The following is a 20,148-nucleotide window of genomic DNA, read 5'->3' as shown; positions in this document are numbered from 1 at the left end:
GTTCAAAGTATGCGCATGTTCTTTATTATTCGGGCAGAGGACCAAAAAAAACTTCCAGCCTTGAAAGTGAAGTTCAGCAGTATTCTGTCGCTTAATCTTCTCTCTTCTCACTCCTTGTTGCTGAGTATTTAATTTCCTCTTCCAAATGACTTGCAATCTTTCATTTAGATTATTTCAATGAATATAGCAAAACTGTGTGGGGTTTTGTGCTAATTTTTCTGCTCTTTTTTTTTGTTTTTTTGTTGTTGTTACCTCTGCCTCAGGCTAAGCCATGACTTCAGGATCTGGGCATGTGGACTCCAAGGCTGAGCTCACTGCTTTGCTTGAGCAATGGGAGAAAGAACATGGCAGTGGGCAAGACATGGTCCCTATTCTCACCAGGTAAGATATTAAATAAATTCCTAAATCTGAATATTTGAAGTTACTTGACAGCAGCTTTTACCAGCCTTGTCCTTGAGGTTTTTACATACCCGATTACCTGCTGGCAATTAATTTTCTTTGGTCTGAAAGTTGAACTGTAAGTGTTGTGTTTAAATACATACAATTTTTGGTAAGGAATTATATTGCAAAGATCTTACACAGGCTGTCTCTAAAACATTAATTTAATTCTCTGGAATAATAGAGGTCAGGACAATCATTAAGTAGTTGAAATAACTTTTGTATCTTTACCTTGTAAAATGTTGATCAAGATTGAAAGCTTTGAGAATGTTGTTCCGTCAGAGTGGTGGTGTGGGATTTGTGATCATAGTAACATTGGTCAGATATATTGGGTGAATCAAGGGTGTTATACTGAGAAGGTTTTATTGAAGTTCATAGGGCATGTTTAAGGTGAAATTTTAGAACTTGATTAATTTTTTTAAACTGGATGTTGATTGACTGGCATTGTATTGTATGTGTAATGAAAATATTCCCTGGACATACAAATTATTTTTAGGAGATATGTAGGTACTAATAACACCATTCATTATAAGACTTCTTCTATTACAAGAGAAACGTTTGAATTATCAGTTGCATTTGTGGTTTCCCAACCCAGGCCTCTCTTGGATAAACGGATATTACTCTTGCTTTAACAGGAGATTCACAGAAATTCCACCCAATTCCTCCTCGTGCCTCTGCTGGCAGACCTGTGGCCTGCCTAGTATACGCAGAAGGACTTACTGCACTTGTACGTTAAGAGCAATCCAGGATTTTGTACTGCGCTGCTCTACGTTGTTGGGTCAGGCAAGTCAGTGCACAGATTCTGAGCTGGCACTAGGTAGAAATAAAAGGAATCTGGTGGAACATCTTTGCACAGATCTGTGGTGTGCCTTACCTAGTGGGCACAACTTTTTTGCTGTTCTTGCTATGTTTTAAAAAGCAGCACAGAAGGAGGAGATTAGCAGCGGAAAGCCAATCATAAACACTTGAAAATGAGTAGGTCTCTGGACAATCACAAGGCATGTTTTGGTGTATCTTTGCATATTGTCTGATTGGTCTCTTGAAGGAAACGTGCTATTTCCAGCCTTTTTCTTGCAGACATAAACAGCAGAAATTTACTATAATCTAAGAAATTTAAAAGAAATTTCAATTAAACATGTCTTTTCTTGTGTTTATAGCAGTCTGGCACTTCCTGCTCCCTCTCAGCTCCTTGAGTTCCATACATTATTTATGCCCAGACAAGTCTGATAACTATCTTTTGGTTCTCCAAGATCTCTGTACAGCAGGCAGAGTGGTTACAGATGGTGAAAGCTTGGGTATTTTGGCTTTAGTGGAGATAATACAGATTTATTTAAGGTAGATAGCAAGGGGACTTATTGGCTCTGACAGAAGTTGGATTTACAGTGCTTCAGGTATCAGTGAAAGCCATATGTCTGTCTGGAGTAGAGGGTTTTGGATACAGCCTAGGTTTACAAGAATTTGCTGGAAGAGATGCTAGGAATCCTCACCAACTGGAGCTTGTGTTAGCTTATGTCCTGAGGCAGGGTAGTGCCCTTTGCATGTTGTTTTGGACTTAAGGCAGAAGCAGCTGTGGTCATGCTTGTTGGTGAGTGATGTTTTTGCTACTTCCTTCTGAGCTAAACGGAAGAAAACTTCCCTGCGTGATTCGGGGCCCGTTAAATGTGATGCCGAGGCAGCACGTGTGAGTGTGCAGTAGTGAGCATTGCAACAGGACAAGAACAGCAACAGTGTAGCTTATAGGCCACAAGGGAATTGTAATTTCCAAATAAACTCGTTTTCTGGATTTACAAAACTCTGGAGTGTCAGAAGGTATGAATTGAAGAAATTGTTTGGAAAGCATCTCAGCAAACAACAGATATTTAATATATATGTTTTTCAAAAATATTGTGAATTGAAATGATCCTGCAAGAGCATTACTTCATAGTCTGGATGCAAGTAGTGTTCAACCATTCTGGCAAATCCTGGGAGTCAGATCCTTCACTGCATCCCAAGAGCCCCTTTCATAAAGGGAACAGATCAGCATACTTCATCTTCCCAAACCATGTGTGTTGTGGTTTGGGATCCTAGAGCATGTTAACGCTGTTGCAATCTGTTGTAAAGGCTTAGATTGGTCATTAATGCCAAGTGGTGGCATAAAGCAATTTTAGGATGGCTTTATATTATGCCATCTAGATCACTGGGAGTCTTGCAAAATTGACATACATCTATGTATGCCACTGCCCCTTCCTTTCCCAGCCCCAAGGTGAGCTCAGTTTGTGGCAAGTGAAAATGAGGATCTGACTAACTTTCCAAAGGTGATCTCAAAGACAGCTGTAAAGAGGGAAAAAAAATTAGTCAGAAGTAGGGGGAAGGAACCCTACCCCTGTGTAAAACCTAGATCTTGTGAGCAAACTCTGAAGTGGGTGGAGAACCAATATAATGCCAAGTAATGAAATCTCAAAACCTGAATAAAAGTTCAGTGTTTTTGTTAAAGCCCTGTGTACCGTATGTCTCTATTATGAGGCAGGAATGAACTTTGTTAGTTATTTGACTCTCCTGTCGCTTCAACTGAGATTTGACAAAGCTGTTGTTCTAGATAGATTCATCCAAGTTGCTTCACAAACCACCTTTATATGTGTTACTTAAAAGAAGGTATTATAAGCAAATTTAATTTTTTTCTTTTTCTTTTTGAAAGTCAATTTTAAAGAGGCAGTGCTTTTTTATTTTCGTCAAATAATTGTGACTAATTGTCTCAAAACCGCCTATAATTGGTGATTCATGTGCTTGTTTCATCTAGGCTGTGATAATGTTGTTGTCCCTGAAACCACTCAGCAGCTTCAGCTGGCACGCTGTTTGGCTGCCTACCTAAACAAGATGGACTCATAAGAATGTTATGCTCACTTTACATGCTGCTTGTCTTGTCCTTTCTGGCACATAATCAAAATGCTGATTATCACCTAAAAAGATGTGACAAGTCTAGGGTGCAGCTTCTCAACTCCCCACTTCTCCCAGTTGTCTGTCAGTAGGCACCCCTCAAGCTATTAGTTTTCATGGAAAAAAATGAGGAGCTGGCAGTGGAGTATTTGAGTAACTTGCTTTTGCCAGAAACTCATGAGAGCTCAAGCTGTGCCACCAGTTAGCAAGGGACACAATTTGCATCTCTTCACATTCAGGCTTACTAAAAGTAAATATTGGAACCCCACAGGATAAACAGTTTGCCTAAAGGTAATTGTCAGATCAGAGACAAGCAGGAAAGTTCTCTGCTCATTCCTGATAAGCCAATTTGCTGTTCCTACAGTCAGGGCAGGCTTTGTAACATCATCCTCTGTCATACTGGCAAGTCAGTGTAGTTCACAGAAGCAGGTTTAAGTACATTTTTGCCTCTAATTGTCCCTGGGAACACAGGATATTTCCTGGAAAGTAAAAAGAATGAAGTAGAATTCAGTGGCATACTGTAAGGGGAAGCCCATGCAAAAGACAAACATTTTTCCAGGAATTACTGCAGCTTTCCAGCAGTTTTCCCTCCCCTATAACAAACTCTGTCTAGATCACTGCCCTGAGGTATTAAGATGATGTTTTAAAATGCTGTGCTGCACATACATTCCGCACCCCACTCTAGACCTCAGCAGAGGGGAGGGAATGAGGTTTTAAACCAAGGAGATAAGATTTAAGTTGCTAATGTTTTTTGAATACTGCTCTTTATTTCACCTCAAACTGCATATATATCTGCTATAACACTTTGTGGAGAAAGACAGTAGCTGACTATGGAATTATTTATTGCTTGATTGTGAGATAATCTCCCTCTTGATTTTGTTTAAATAAAAATAATAATTCATTCTCTTACTGCTCATTCTAAATGAATTAGAGCATAGGATCTCTTGTGTCTGCTGAGGCTGCTTCTCAATTTAGGGGAAAGCATAACTTCAAAGCAACCTCCATTTTTTTTTCTGATACAGAGGAGCATTTAATGTATTTTGAAGGTCTATGAATAGGGAGCTGGCTGAGTTTCTCCTTGTCTTAACCATTGTGGTAACTGACACATGCTCTCTTCTGTGGAGCTGCAGGGATAAGCTGAATAGAGATTACACAGTACTTTATTAAATATTAAATAATTTTATTATTACACAATATTATTAAATTTTAATAATGTAAAAATAATTAAAAATTGTGTAGGTAGTTTGAGCATCTGCTCCTGCACAAACTGAATAGGAAGGAGGACTAACTCACTTGTTCAGGACTTACTCTACTGCAAAAGAAAGACTATGTGATGGTGAGAAGTACTACACAAGCCCATTATTTACTCTCATTTTCTACAGTATGTGTTGTAGAACATCACCAGGACTCTAACATAAAGGTATTGGCCCCTCCAGAGTGTCATGCTTGTGCATCACTGGGATGTTGATATGGTTGGAGTGTGGGGGCGGAGATGAGATATTAAAGGCAAGTCTCTTCTGTCACCCCTCTATTGTGAACAGTATGAATTCCTCCGGTAGCACTGAATACCGTTCGAATGGAAGTTGATGAGCTGTTTTATAGTACTTTGACAGATAGTGCGGAGCTGTGTACTCAGAGAAGACTGAGTGTGAATTCTGCTCATTTGGTGTTATTCTTTCTGCAGAATGTCCGAGCTGATTGAGAAGGAGACTGAAGAGTACCGCAAAGGGGATCCAGATCCGTTTGATGACCGACACCCAGGTAAGATGTCGTGAATGGTTTTGGCAGCACCAACTCTGTTACAGTGGATGCCGGGTAATTCATATTTAAGAGTAAGTGATTTTTAGCCTGAATGTGCCCACTGCTGATCAAGGTCTGATACTGCTTTTGCACTGGGTAATTGTGCTCTGTAGTGCTGATACCTGGCAGTTTTGATGTTTGCTGCAAGATTTTGAGGCCCTGCATTTTGGAAGAGTGTTTCAAGAGGCTGGCTTATGACATAAGAGTATGATCATGTTAACAAGTTGCAGCTAGTGTGAATAGTGGCTGTTAGATGGACAGAGAAGTCTGTCTCAGATTATCTTGAATTTGCTGTTAAGTGCAGTGCTTTAGAATGGTTACATATAGCCAGTAATGCTTTTTATCTTGTTATCCTTAGATTTTTATATTTTTTTTGGAGATCAGTTATTTCCAAGTTACTGGACCAGTTTGCCTACTGTCTGCATCTTCTGTCTACAAAAATGATAGTTCAATACTATTGGATAACTAAAATGTGTTGTGCTTTGACTAGTAGGTGTCTGGGGAGGTAATGCTTACTAGAAAAAATGTTAAGTTGGTGAATAATTCATACGGTTTCTTCTGTAATTTTCCTTCTGAGAAAGGTCCTGCTAGCTCGAGTATTTCGCAGTCAATTTGAACTTAGCAGTGCAGTATTAATCTTGACGTCTTGAGGTAGGTAGATAAATCTTTTCCTGTTTCTCCCACAGGTCGAGCGGACCCAGAGTGCATGCTCGGTCACTTACTGAGGATACTTTTCAAGAATGATGATTTCATGAATGCGGTAGGTTTGCTCTGAGAACTCTCTCTGTCAATTCTGACACCTTCTTAGGATTTTTGTTTACTCTGTGCTGGTTGACCTCAGTACTTATTTAATATTTATTTTACTGGTGTAGGAACTATCTCTTCCATAGCAGTGGTTTTTAAAATGGATTTAAGTGCAACTCATTTGACACTGTTAAAGTGACTCAAGGAAGGGGGAGTTCATGACCTATTCAGGAGTGCTGCAGTATGTGTAGTAACAATTGAAAAAGTTCTTCTCAAGGTTTATCAGTCTCTCTTTAAAGAAAATGTATCTCCTCTAATACAAGTTTTCAAGCATAATTTCTGTAATGGAATTTAATACCACTAATTACAATGCCTTGTCTCTGAATACTTGGAAATGCTGGACTGCCTGTAGAAGCAGAGGAGTATGTCAGCTCTAGAAGACTCAGGTAGAGGATTAAGAGGCAAGAGTCTGGCTTTCCTCCTGCATTACTATACTCTAACATGAGTTAATAGCTAGAATTTTTGTTACCCTCATGTCTCTGCAGGCGCCTGTATCGGTACACATTGCCGTAAGGATTCTGACAGATTGTTTGCGTGTAGCTTTCAGTCTTAAATTGCAAGTGATAAGCAAACATAGATGCCATTGAAAATGTGCCTTTTTTTATGTTAATTTTTTTCAGCTATTAACCTTTTCATGTTTACGCTGTTACTGAACTGTAATTTTTTTTTTTAGGCATTTATCGTTACAAATCAGTTCAAGATAGATATTTAGTCAGCGAACAGCAGATTAGAGGGGAATTCTGTTTCTCTGAGAAGTAATTTCAACTTCTGAGGTACTGGAAGGAGCAGGTTAAAGGCTAGTCATCTTTAGATCCAGGATTTACATACTGACATTTCTTACTTTGTTGTTTTGCTGCTGTGGGAGTTGTAAGGCTTTCACTGCGCTGGTTTTGGTCAGAGTTGAATTTCAAACCAATGTTGTTCCTGATCTTCTCTAGCTAGTGAATGCTTATGTGATGACAAGCAGAGAACCTCCATTAAACACTGCTGCCTGCCGACTTCTTCTGGACATCATGCCGGGGCTGGAAACAGCTGTTGTCTTTCAGGAAAAGGTATCATCTATACTAAAGCTTGGTTTTTAAGCTTGGTGTATTATGTACTCCAACAGTTCTTCCCAGAGGCGAAACCAGTAAAAAGCCATATTGAAATCCTTTCTCTGGGAGACAATCTTTTCAATCTTGCTAATGGTTTGGGGCTTTTTGATGTTGGCTTGTTCAGCTGATCAAATCTTGTTTTCTAGTTTCTCAGCTTGTAAGGTATAATGGGACTGATTCAAACAGAGGGAGCTGGAACTTAATGTAATGTTTTGAGAAGTCGTATACTTTGAATTGTTATTTCTTAGGTCTGTGAATGGAGCAGGCCATATAGAATGTGAAGACTTGCTATAGGAATCTTGCCTCTCACTACAAGAAGGATGCTGAGGTGCTGGAGCGTGTCCAGAGAAGGGCAGTGAAGCTGGTGAGGGGTCTGGAGCACAAGTCTTATGAGGAGTAGCTGAGGGAACTGGGGTTGTTCAGTCTGGAGAAGAGGAGGCTGAGGGGAGACCTCATCGCTCTCTACAACTACCTGAAAGGGGGTTGTGGTGAGGTGGGTGTTGGTCTCTTCTCCCAAGTAACTAGTGATAAGGATGAGAGGAAATGGCCTCAAGTTGTGCCAGGGGAGGTTTAGATTGGATATTAGGAAAGATTTCTTCACAGAGAGGGTGGTCAAGCATTGGAACAGGCTGCCTAGGGAGGTGATGGAGTCACCATCTCTGGAAGTGTTCAAAAAATGTGTGGATGTGGTGCTTCAGGACGTGGTTTAGGGGACATGCTGGTGCTGGATTAATGGTTGGACTTGATGATCTTGAAGGTCCTTTCCAACCTAAGTGATTCTGTGATTCTGTGAAATCCTCAGCTACAGCAGAGAGATAGCATTATTGGAGCTAAGTGATAAGCAAGGCATACTTTAACTAAGCAGTCTAAAATACACATGCTTTGTGGGGATTATCTGGAACTGTGATGAACAGCTGAGTTGGACTTCTGTATGTTGACAAGTGTAGTTTTCTGAAGGAATGCACAGAGGGTTGAAAGTGAGGAGAAAGTCGATTTCACTCCTGATCCCCAGTTTCCTCATCTGTAACAATTAATGTAAAGTTTTTCTGAAGTTTGGCAATTAGGTAATGCTTTATATAAAAGTTGTAAATTAATTTCTTTACTATTGGAAATATGGATGTGAACTCGTAGAGCATGATAAAAGGAAAGAATATAATGTGGTCTGTTTGTGAAGGATTGAATTTAATTTGAGATATTTGTGATCTATCCAAAGGCTAAATCTGTCAGACTTTGATCCAAGGCAAAAAAAAGCACAGCAAAAGTGGAGGATGTAGCTTTTTTCCCAGCGACTAAATCTCTCTGTAAATTGAAATTAAATTTTTGAGTTAAGTTTTGCACTTAAGGACTATTTTGCTTGAGAATATATAGAGCTCTGTTATGGCACTTTGGGTTCCTGTATGCAGGTGGCTTTAGGATAGCTCACAAATATGTTTGATGGAGGGTACTGTACTGGTCATAAAGAGGTCCTCTAGCGGCCAAGGTATTTCACATCTCATCGTTTGTGGGGTTTTTTTTTTTTCCTTAATGACATACGAGCATTTAAATAATAATGCAATCTTCTTGAAATATATAGCAGGCAACTCTTTAAAAATCTGTAAACTGAGAGTTCTCATTGAAATGTATGTCTATTCATTATTACTTTTAGCTGATCTTTTATTGTATTGTACCTATGGTTCAAGTTATGTGCAAGATTCCTGTCACGATAATGATGTGATGTTGTATGATATTTCAAAAACCAATAGTGATTTAGAGGGGAAAAAAAAAAAAAGAATTTTTCATTCTAGCCCATTGTCTTTTAATTGATTGTTTTAATTAACCCACAGCCTTGTTAAGAAAAATTGCATTGCAGTCTGTGTTCAAACACCGCTAATTTTGTTACTATTAAAAATATTAACCATATTTAACATTAAGATTTGCATATGTAGATTGGTATATTTGCATGCATTTCTCTCTTCTCCAAACTATTTCTGACTATGTTGAGAATTGTTCTTTTGGTTGGTGAGTAGTCATGAGTGTAAAGAGTTCCTGGCACCAGGTAGCTTGCTTAAGTGACTTTTCAATTTAGCCCTAGTAAGCTTTTAGTGAAATGTAAGAAATTTAGCCAAATTCCATTCTATTTGGTCTAAGTCATGGATTCTTTAAAATCCGCTAAATTGCTCAAGATTTATATTAGTGCAAGTGACAGGAGCTTTGGGCTTGTTTGTTTGGACTAATAAATTTATACCTATAGTGTTTTACTACTTCCTAAGCATTAGGTTGACTGGCCACTTCAGAAGACTTTTGCAGGTGTGCAAATCCTGATTCCATATATCTGATGCCTGGGAATAGTTTTATGCAGCTTAGAATGTTGTTTTGTTGTTGTTTCTTTTTTTTGTTTACATATCTTTTTAAATCTTGACTCGTTACATAATTGGTAGGAAATCTAGCCTGCTTATTACTAGAGATAGGGAGAATTGTTACCGACAGATGCTTTCACTGGGACTGACAAGTTAAAAATGAAATATAACTGTTGGAATTGCTGTCTTATTTTCTTCATTCTAGGAAGGCATAGTTGAAAATCTCTTTAAGTGGGCGCGAGAGGCTGATCAGCCGCTACGGACATATGCAACAGGGCTATTAGGAGGAGCTATGGAAAACCAAGATATTGCTGCAAATTACAGGGATGAGAACTCGCAATTGGTAATAATCTCTCAATCACTTTCCTTTTTCAGAGGGCAGATACCTTTACTTTTTTTTACTTGTGGGGAGCTTGTATTCATGAGTTAATATATGAGTCTTATAGTGGTTATAATAACATCTTAAGACTCAGTAGCTCATGCTTTCCATCCTTTCCTGACCATGCATTTGCTAAGGCCTGATTATTCTGTTATACCAGTTGTGTTTAAAATGACAATGAAAACCTAAGAAGGCAAATACTATACTTTTTAATGGGACTCATATTCATAGCACCTTAAAGAAAAAAAATCAGAAGCTTTACATCGATAACTATCGCATGTTGTGTCTTAGGTACTGGACAGAGATTTTAAAATGAAAGATAAATCAGCACGGAGGCAACCTAACATGAAATTGTGTTCACTTCTATTGTAAACCTTTCACCAGTTTAGTGTTGATTCTGTGTGATGTTTATCAGCAATTGAGAGGACTTTTGGAAGAAGGTAGGATAGGCAAATTTGTCTCCCAGCACAGTGTACAGTGTGTTGAAGCATAGCTGAATTCTAATTCTTGCACAGCTAAGGCCTTTAAAAGTAAAAGCGTGGCTTTAGGTTTTGTGGAACTGCAATTTATCACAGCTGCTGCTTTGAAAAGGAATGTTGCCCTTATTGTAGGCTAGGCAGAGATGATGGAAGAATGGTGGAAGGTGATATGTGGTCCTGTTAGCACCAATACAGCTCATCTGCTCTTAATGGCTTTCAAGCCATTTCTTTCGCATTCAGGAGACTAGGTGCTGATAGTTTAGAATTAAAGTAACTGTAGCAAAAAGGATTGGAGTCTGCTTACTCACTTTGAAATCAGTATTTCTCTGGGCAAATGTACACCACAGCATGCTTGACATTTTATGCTGTGGAGTTGGTTGTATGATAAGAACAAAAATATGGTCAATGTGAGTTGCATGATCAAAGCAAGAAGAGTATTCTCATGCATGCTTCTTTTGTGAACCAGGTGGCTTTGGTGCTTCGGCGGCTACGAGAGCTACAGGTTACTGAAATGACTACAAAACAAGAAAACAAGCGTCCCAGTCCTCGGAAGGTGCCATCAGACCCTCTGCTGCCTCTAGATGAAGAGGCTGTGGATATGGACTATGGGGAGATGGCAGTAGATGGAGAGCAAGAGGAAGTTTCTGGGGATATGGAGATCTCCTTTCATCTTGATTCAAGTCACAAGACCAGTAGCAGAGTAAACTCTGCTACAAAGCTAGATGATGGGGGACTGAGAAAAAGCAAGTTAGGGAAACAGCATGAAAGAGACGGCTTCCGGAAGGCCAAGCAAAAGCTGGGCTTCTCTACTTCAGAACCAGAGCGGATGTTTGTTGAACTGTCCAACAGCAGCTGGTCAGAAATGTCCCCATGGGTGATTGGCACTAATTATACACTTTACCCTTTGACTCCCGCCATAGAGCAGAGGCTAATTCTTCAGTACCTGACTCCCTTAGGGGAGTACCAAGAGGTGAGCATATGAAGGTGGGAGGAAGCACTCTGTGCTTGAATTCTCCCGACAAAACTATGAGTGGTATTGTGGGGAAGAAATTGCAGAACTGTTATACTGCTCTTGAATAATTCCTGATTAAGATCAGTGACCTTTCCTGAGTTTTTGATGACTTTCAAATCAATGAAGTCATTAGCTTGAGTATTACCTAGTAGGTAATACTCAAACCTGAACATACCAGGTGTGTGGTCTAGTAGTTGGAGCATGGGACTAGGAATTTCATTCCTGGTTTCTGTTAAATATGCTGATTGCTTACATGACACAGGGCAAATCACTTTGTTTGAAATACAGACATTTTTCCTGTTTCCTCTGGGGGATGTGATAGACTCACGCAATTAAAAGTATGAGGAAATAATGACCTTGAAATTCTAAATGAAATGGTTTGTGTAACCTCTGCAGTAGTTCTGACGAGAAATGGCAGTGCCCATGTTACGCAGATGCTTTTGAGAGCTGTTGTTACTTACGTGGACAAAGTAGCTGGGCAGCGTTAGATTTACCAAAGTGTTTCATTTTTTCTTTTTTTTTCCAACCGTAACACTTAAAAAATAATTAGCATAGGTCTGCCGGGCACCTTTATCTCTGTTTAGTCTTTTTTAGGTGGTTTAACATAATTTGAAATAGAACGAAGCAACACAGTTTTGGTTTGTGATATATGTTATGTATGTGTGCACGTGTGTGCCTTGCTTCTGTGAGAGCCAAAGAAACCATTATCCCCCTAATACCCTGCATGTTGACTGGATCACTTCATATGCCAGCTATAATAGGATATAAAAATAGGAATTAATACTATAAAGCTGTTACACAAAGAATTATGCAAAGGGTTTTGGTTTGTTGCCCTGCTCTCCTGTTTTTTCTGTTCAGTTGTTGGGTAGTTGTCTTTGCACAGATGGAAAGTGGAACCTATCGCCAGGGTGGTATCTGTGTGGACTTGCCATAGCCGCACTTGAAGGAGAGTCTTAAGATTTCCATGTGGCAGCTGTCATGCACCTTGCTGCAGTCAGCAGATGTATTACAAGAGGTCTGTTAACCTTTATTGCTTCCTATGGATGGAGCTGGTTACCACTGACCTCTCATAACAGGTATCTGCCAATAGGGGAAAATTGGGGGTTTGAGAGAGTCAAAACCAAAACAGACCTGATACTTCCCCTGAAACATTCAGCTAGTCTCCCATTTTTGTTTTTTCTCAGCTACTACCCATCTTTATGCAACTGGGGTCAAGGGAGCTGATGATGTACTACATCGATTTGAAGCGAACCAACGATGTGCTGCTCACTTTTGAAGCCCTTAAGGTAAATTACTTTCATAATGCATAAAATGTACCATAAACATCGTAAGAGCATTGAATATGTCTGCTGCATGTGTCAAAGGCAAATGTTCGCCTTCTTTAGGTGTGTGTATATTGCAGGATTCCCTGGGATTGGAATTGGCTTTTGTAACTCAAAAAAGGGGTGAGGGGGTAAAAAGGTCTTAATTGTGCAGGAAATGCCATTAATTTCACCTGCCATCTGCCTATATGAAGATGATAAAAATACCTTTTTCTGTCAAACACTTGTGTTCCTGCTGCCCTTAGATGACATGCCTGAGTTGTTCCACTGGCTGTCATCTCAAGGGACATTTCTGAGGGGTAAGAAGCACAAGCGTCTTACTCCAAAAGCCCCAGCATGACATCTCTGAGCTTAATGTTTGAAATGCACTAATTTTGTGGGGGTAGTCTTTAGGCTACCTCCCAGAGGTACAAAAAGACACAAAATAACCTTTACAAGCCAAACCTGCAGGGCAGCAGCACAAATTATATTTTTCTGTATGTTCTTTCCCTCTTTCATAGTAACTTCTCTACCTGTGGTCCTCCAGTGTCATCTTTCTCTCTGTTTCATGGTCATTTGTCTGAGAATTTATCTCTAAGGAGCAATGTTCTTACAAAAGGTGTAGGTTACCTGATTTGGGAGTGGGGTGGGGTTTACAGTGGTTCTTACTGCTTCCTCTTAAGGTGTTGGTAATACAGGAAAGTAAAGTTAATAAACTTCAGTGCAGCTACAGACTTCAGTTTTAACCATAGCCTTTAAACTTAATTTTGTAAAATTCTTCTTGCCAGCAGTATGGCATATACAAAGTGTGAGTGCAAATTTAATATTTCTTAGTGATAATAGAAAAAGAGTTAATGTAAAAATAATAGGAAGACTTAAAGTGGCCTATTGGATAATTTCTGAGTTGCTCTGCTTTTCTCTGGTGTTTCTTTTGCAAGATGTGTAAAACAAAGTGAAAATGCCTTTTTTGCTTTTGTCATTAGGATAAATACTATGTTCTGCAGTTAAACGTAATGGGAGGAGGAAATAAGGTGGACAAAGCATGGAGCACTCGTTTTTTCTGCCATCTGTTTTTCTATGGGGCAGGGGATGGAATTGATGACAGTTTGAAGAATTCCAGTCTAATCTGCTTTTATCCTTCCTTAGCATTTGGCATCACTGCTGCTGCACAACAAATTTGCAACGGAGTTTGTTGCTCATGGAGGAGTGCAAAAGTTGCTGGAGATTCCTCGTCCTTCCATGGCAGCAACAGGGGTCTCCATGTGCTTATATTACTTGTCTTACAATCAAGATGCCATGGAGAGGGTAAGAGGCATTCATTTAATATAACTGCAGTGATTCCCATAATTTCTTAGTGTTTCTACCTGTGTTCAAACAGTGAATAAACATCTCCTAAGCTAAAAAGCAAATTTATATAGAGGCACTAGGAAATATATAAATAATGGTGTATTTGAGTGTTTTGTTTCAAGGGCGATTTCAGTTCCTAGGGAATTAACTGAAGATCTCTGTCTTGTTGGCATTGTCTCAATACTTTCATCACCCTTTTCATCCTATTATTCCCTCTTTCCTTCAGAAAAAGGAAAAACTACTCCATTCTCATTTGTCTTTCCCGTCTGTTCAATGGACTCCTGTTCCTGAGATTGGCTTTTTTCATGCGCATTCCAAGTGTGGATAGCTTCAGAGTTATGCAGTACCTCAGTCAGATTCCAGACAGCAGCGCAACTTCTGTAGTGGTGTTAGAGTGCAGCAGAAGACTGCTGCAGGTCTGGTCTGCACTGTGCAGAAAGTCAAATGAAATGATACTAAGGGTTCTCAATGGCCTGAGCTTATAAACGTTAAAACAGCTGATAATGAAGGTAAAGTTCCTCACCTCATATTTTAATATAGAAAAAAAATCCTGAAAGAAACCCTTCTCTTACTTCAGTGGTGTTCTTCCAGCAAGCATCCCTTCAGACAGGTTGATATGGCAGTCTTTGCTTAAGCTTCAGTTTCCCGGGTACTTTCAGCAGTGATTCTACTTCCTTTTTTATTTTTTGTGCTGCAGCAGCACGTGTGTGCTGAGACAGATCTAGGAACTAATCCAATTTATTCTAAAGTTATTGCCATGCTAAGGGAAAAAAAAAAAGATGAACTTTCAGCTTGTGAGCATTAGTACTTGCATATGGGGGCATCCTGCTCTAAGAATCAATCAAAGCAACTGCAGAGTTGTAGCCTTAAGCCTTCCAACTCAGCTCTGCTTTGAGTGATGGCTTTTGATTCCTGGCCTGTCCCTGGCATTTTCTAGTAATTTTTTTTTTTTTTAATCTGAAAATAGAAGCAGTTAAATTAGTAACTGTACATTTCTGCTTATTCTTTCCTAGTTTTTGATGCTGTCTGAATGTGTGGTGTGATTTAACATGCTTAACACTCCTGAGCATGTAGAAGCTGCACTAGTAGTGGTTGTTGAAGGCTTTATCTGTATGGATTCTGCTGGCATTTGTGTTCTGCAGGCGTTTGTATAAGCAAGTTCAAAAACCTTTTGGTAGTCGTGGTTGATCAGGGCTGTCTATGCCCTGTATTACATCTCTTTACGAGGATAAGAAAGGTGAAACGGGTGTAATGTTTCCTCCACTTCTTTTTGCCCATTGTGTCAGAAAGATGGACCCTGGCTGCATATGACCTGCTTTGGTGTTTCTCTGAACTTTGTCATGAGAAAACTCTATAAGCTTCTTCCCCCCGCCCCGAACTTGCTGCTTGCGTGGATGTTTAAAAAGAAAACAAGAGCCATGGCAGGGTGCTGCATGAGGATTCCCTCTGCTTTACATCCTCAGGCCGTGTCATAAAACCGTGCAGCTGTTTTGTAGTGACACTGTCTCATCTACCAGATGTTATCCCTAATATCTACAGATACCAAGTAGAGCAGGTTTCTGTGGTACATTCCTCTCTTGTCTTTGGATTTCAGAGGAAGCCGGTTTCAAGGGGCAGTCCCTTGTCACTTAGTCCATGCCAAGCCTTGGGTCTTGGGGTGGAAGCAAGGGTGGAGCTGATAGCTCTGTATTCTCTGAGTATGTCCAACACCAGCACAGAAGAGACGAAAAAAATCTGCTAACCTGGCATATAGCAGCTGGTGCCAGTGCTTCAGCTCTCTTTGCTGTTCCTCTTGGCGCTGACCCTGGCAGAGGGTTCAGAGTTCCTCATCATTAGAAGATAACAAACGTATGCAAAAGTGCAATTCTGAGCACATGGTCTGCACGTCTCGGAGGCAAGGTCTGAGAAAAAGACCAGCTCAGTTGTCTGTTTCCAGAGAGAGTCAAAATTTAGATTTGCATTTGATGATCCTTGCAATTGCCCTAGACTTCAGTGCTATCAGAGTTTGCTAGAACTTCAGCATAACATATGGTATTGTTACACGGAGAAGAATTTTTTTCTTCAGTGGAAACCTCTCTCTATTCTTTTCTTCTAGCGAAGCATTCTTTGTATAGCTTGAAGTGGCATGGAGAAGGACTCTCTGGAATTATACTACATTAAGACTGCTGTATTTATTGTGTTTAGATCTGGGAATGCACCAATTGCTAGTCCTACATTGCCACACCATGGCCTTTATTAGTCTCACTGGGGCTTTCTTTTACTGGTCTGGAAGTGGGACTTCTTATTTCATGTTTCAGATGGCCCAAGTCAAGTTGGGAGTAACTGATACTTGTCCTCTTGTCTGTTTGCCCCTCAAAGAACCCTCATTCTCTTTGGATAAATTCTCTTCTGTGATCTGTTTGAAGTCCTTCTCAAGAATGTTGTTTTGCTTTCTAGGTGTGCATGCACCCCCATAACGTGCTTTCAGATGTAGTAAACTACACCTTATGGTTAATGGAGTGCTCCCATGCCTCAGGCTGCTGCCATGCTACCATGTTCTTCTCCATTTGCTTCTCCTTCCGTGCTGTCCTGGAGCTCTTTGACAGGCATGATGGCCTTCGACGTCTGGTTAACCTGGTACGGCTTGTGGTTTTATGTGGTGAATAGGGTTTTAGTGTCAGGTTTTGCACCCTTTGCAGTGCAACTGTGTAGAAGCCTGGGTCTTTTTTTTGGGTGGAGGGGTGTGTTTGTTTTTTTGAGAGTTTTTTTGGTCGTTGTTTTTTTTTCCCTCCTAAGTTCCCAAGAGATGGAGAGGTGTGATGAGCTTTCTAAGCAACAAACATGTGGATCACTTCACCTTTATTATCATTGTCCTTGGACTTGCTACCTTTTGAGAGCTTTTGGTGCAACTCTTGGGTTGAGCAGCACTTACTCAAACAGTGGTGGCTTAGTAGTAGTTAAAATATTTCTCACCATTCCACACGCGCATGGTATTGCCATGCAGCCTTTTGGATACAGATACATCCAGCTTTGTTCCAGGAGAGGTCTGGCTGATTTTGTACTGTGGTTACCATGGCACCTTATGAGCACAAATTACACTGTTCATGTACAAAACCTGGTACATCAGTATGGCATTGCTGTGCAGTCCTAATAGCTTGGGTTGGTACTAACTTGGGGACAGCAGTGCTCAGGGCATAAGCACACTTTGCGTTGTGTAATATAATGAGTAATAGAATTAGGCACAACGTTGCCTCCAGATCTACGTTGATGTAACTTCTGGATTTCTTTCTTCGTAGATAGTGAAGGAGGGGGAATGTTTCTTTTTAAACTTAACTATTTATCTACGAAGATAGCCTTTTCTGTTCAGACAGCTTTCGTCAGCTCTCAAGAGGGTGTGCTTGTATGTCTTGTATAGCAAAGTAATTTTGTATGGATTTAGTACAAGTGCAGCTGAGAATTGTAGGTGCTTTTTTTCCTGAAGAGCGAGCTGATGAAACTTTTCTTTTTTCTACCCAACCTCTTTCTGAAGATAAGCACTCTTGAGATCTTGAACCTGGAAGACCAAGGCGCCCTTTTGAGTGATGATGAGATCTTTGCTAGTCGCCAGACTGGGAAACATACCTGCATGGCCTTGCGTAGGTACTTTGAGGCTCATCTTGCTATCAAACTTGAACAGGTGAAGCAGTCACTTCAGCGCACTGAAGGTGGCATTCTGGTCCATCCACAGCCCCCCTACAAGGTGAGCAGCATGTTGCAAGCTTTTAACATGGTTGTTGCATTTTTCAAGACAATCCAAACTGCAGGAATATGTGGATATCCCTTGAAGCCAGTGGAATAACTAGGCAGTGTGCAATTTGTAGGGGTAGGGATTTTTTTATTTGTGCTTTTTTCCTGCCTTGTGGAATGATACACATTATTAGAATATAGATAGTTAGATAGAAAATAGAAAAATATTTTTCAATATAAAATAGAAAATACAATAGAAAAATACAGAAGAGCCTTTGAGGTTCATCTGAACTACACTTGATTAAGGTTCCTGCTCATCATCTGCTGTGGTTCCACTTCCATCTCTCAAAAATTTAAGTAAAGGCAGGCTATTTTTGATACTTACAGGTTTTTCTATGTTTTTAATCTCCAAAAGGACAAAATCTGTAAGTATAAAGTGCATAATGGAAATAAGTTTGATTTGATAATGACAACTGAAATGTGTCTCTTGACACTGTAGTTTTTAGGAACGACCTGGGAAATTCTTGTTTTTGCCATTTTTTTTTTCCTACTTTCTCCCTGCAAAGTGATTTTTAAAAAAAAAAAAAAACAAACCTGAATTTTATGGTTGCTTATTTTGAGGGAGCACGTTCACCTGTGGTTTCTGGTTTAATTTATGATGGTTTTCTAAAAGAGCTGAAGTAAGAAACAGAGGGTTTTTTGCGTCTGCAAAAATCACTTATTTTCAGTAACTAAAGAAACGTGTATAAGCTGTTGCCTTCTTGTGTAATTTAAAAAAAATATTGAAAGGCAAGCTTGTTAGGAGTTTCCTTTTTTCTTTAATTTTGTAGTCAGAACTTAGAAACTGATTTAGTGTTTTTTGCAGCCTTTTTAAATACTTTAGCATAAATTTATTTTGAATGATGATCTAGTAACTGCTAGATTAGTAGCTTAAAAGCAGAGCAGAATTTTAATTTAATGTAACTTTTCTTCCTAAATTGGCCTAAGACTTCTAGAACTGCAAAGAAACTTAAAGGATATTATTCTTAAGCTTACTATTGTATATTATAGTGGCAATTGCTGTATTCTTTCATAGTTGGGGAATAAACCAGAAAGTAAATACTTAATCTGCAAGGAAAAGTGGTAGTCTACTCTTTGTGGATGCAGTTTTTAGTTAAATCTCAGCAGCGGGACACTTGATGTGCAAGTTTGTAACCCTTGTGATCTCTTTCTAATGCTTCCAACTCGCTTTCCTGCAGGCCTGTTCGTATACTCATGAGCAGATCGTAGAGATGATGGAGTTCCTGATTGAGTATGGCCCAGCACAGCTCTACTGGGAGCCAGCAGAGGTTTTTCTCAAATTGTCTTGTGTCCAGCTCATGCTTCAGCTCATTTCAATAGCATGCAACTGGAAGACATACTATGCAAGGTGAGCTGTTTGCTCCAGTATTTTAGTGCAGTAAATTGTGAGTCTTGGGCAGGACATTACATTTCTAGATTTTCTACCTCTCTGATAGCATTTAAAACAGGCACATACTGGTTAGTGCTGTTAGGGCCTTGGCTGTGGCTTATGAAAGTTAACACTGTGGAAAGCAGGACTAAAATCTTGAGGTGGAGAGAGAGGAATGTCATGAGATTTCTTAAGAGCCAAAATGCCTCAGGCCTTTGATTCAGAGAAATCAGCATCATAGTAGAGCTTAATCACAATTCTGTGCCACTTCCTATCTGTCTCTACCTTTTTGTTAGAGAAAGGCTAGAAAACCTTCAAAGTAGAGAGTGAAATCAAGACATACCTTAATCCTGGAAAGAGGTGGAATATCTGTTTGGTTGTAGTAAGTTTAGCTGACTCAAGAGAGGACACTGTGTATCACTTTGTTGATTTGTTGGTATTTGAAGTTTACTGAGCAGATAAAACTGTGCCAAGAAGTTGTGTGGGTATGCAACAAGCCAGCATTGGAGAGAGGAAAAAGACTGAAGGTTGTTACTGTGCATTGCTCAGGTTCATGACCCTAGATGATACACCACCAGCTGTTGAACTCTATGTGTTTGTAGCGAGGCGCTCGCCTTGCAATGCCACTTTTAAGTTTCTCCCTTGTCTTGGCCACAGACGAGCTGTGGGTGCACCATGATATTCTGTTATCTTTCTGTGGTACCTCTTCCCTCTGCCTCCCCACCCCAAAAACCTTGCAGCATCCTCACTGTTGCAAAAGAAAGGGAATTGCCACCAGGCTTTGATAGGATACTGGTAGGATTCTGTCCACAGTTCAAAAGGAGGATGGGTGCAAAGTTCCAGCCTCTGTTTATCCTAATAACCATCTGCTCCCCAGAGTGAAGCTGTAGTCCTCTCTAGAGATATGCTCACTGGTGAGTCACTCTCTGCTATAACTAGTTGTCATCAGCTGTATTCTTGTCACCAAGACTCCCCCCTCCTTTTTTCTGCTGCCTGCAGGAGCTCCTTCCCTAACTTAACTTGAAAGAACTTTGAAATCTGTTTTGCTTCTGCAATCCCCTGCCTCTCCCTCCCCTCTCTCTCAGGTCGCACTCTCCTGGGTAGCTTCTGT

At 40.0% G+C, this 20,148-nt stretch overlaps 1 protein-coding gene across 1 annotated transcript in view; it reads left to right on the top strand.

Annotated features, from left to right (window-relative positions):
- Window positions 1–260: 260 nt before the first annotated feature.
- The window catches only part of VPRBP (Vpr (HIV-1) binding protein), a gene marked incomplete at its 3' end in the record, with an annotated part of 31,032 nt that continues 11,144 nt past the window's right edge, over window positions 261–20,148 (top strand). Inside the window, exons 1-11 of the mRNA XM_010288745.1 lie at window positions 261–381; window positions 5,036–5,112; window positions 5,838–5,911; window positions 6,894–7,007; window positions 9,591–9,728; window positions 10,710–11,213; window positions 12,440–12,541; window positions 13,703–13,861; window positions 16,340–16,519; window positions 17,412–17,621; window positions 18,847–19,016. Coding sequence (XP_010287047.1) covers window positions 272–381; window positions 5,036–5,112; window positions 5,838–5,911; window positions 6,894–7,007; window positions 9,591–9,728; window positions 10,710–11,213; window positions 12,440–12,541; window positions 13,703–13,861; window positions 16,340–16,519; window positions 17,412–17,621; window positions 18,847–19,016 — 1,838 coding nt within the window. The remainder of the gene's footprint in view (window positions 382–5,035; window positions 5,113–5,837; window positions 5,912–6,893; window positions 7,008–9,590; window positions 9,729–10,709; window positions 11,214–12,439; window positions 12,542–13,702; window positions 13,862–16,339; window positions 16,520–17,411; window positions 17,622–18,846; window positions 19,017–20,148) is intronic.

This window comes from Phaethon lepturus, unplaced genomic scaffold (assembly GCF_000687285.1).
Source record: "Phaethon lepturus isolate BGI_N335 unplaced genomic scaffold, ASM68728v1 scaffold31216, whole genome shotgun sequence".
Classification (NCBI taxonomy): domain Eukaryota; kingdom Metazoa; phylum Chordata; class Aves; order Phaethontiformes; family Phaethontidae; genus Phaethon; species Phaethon lepturus.
The sequence above is the reverse complement of the archived record's forward strand: the minus strand, read 5'-3'. Positions and strand labels throughout refer to the sequence as shown.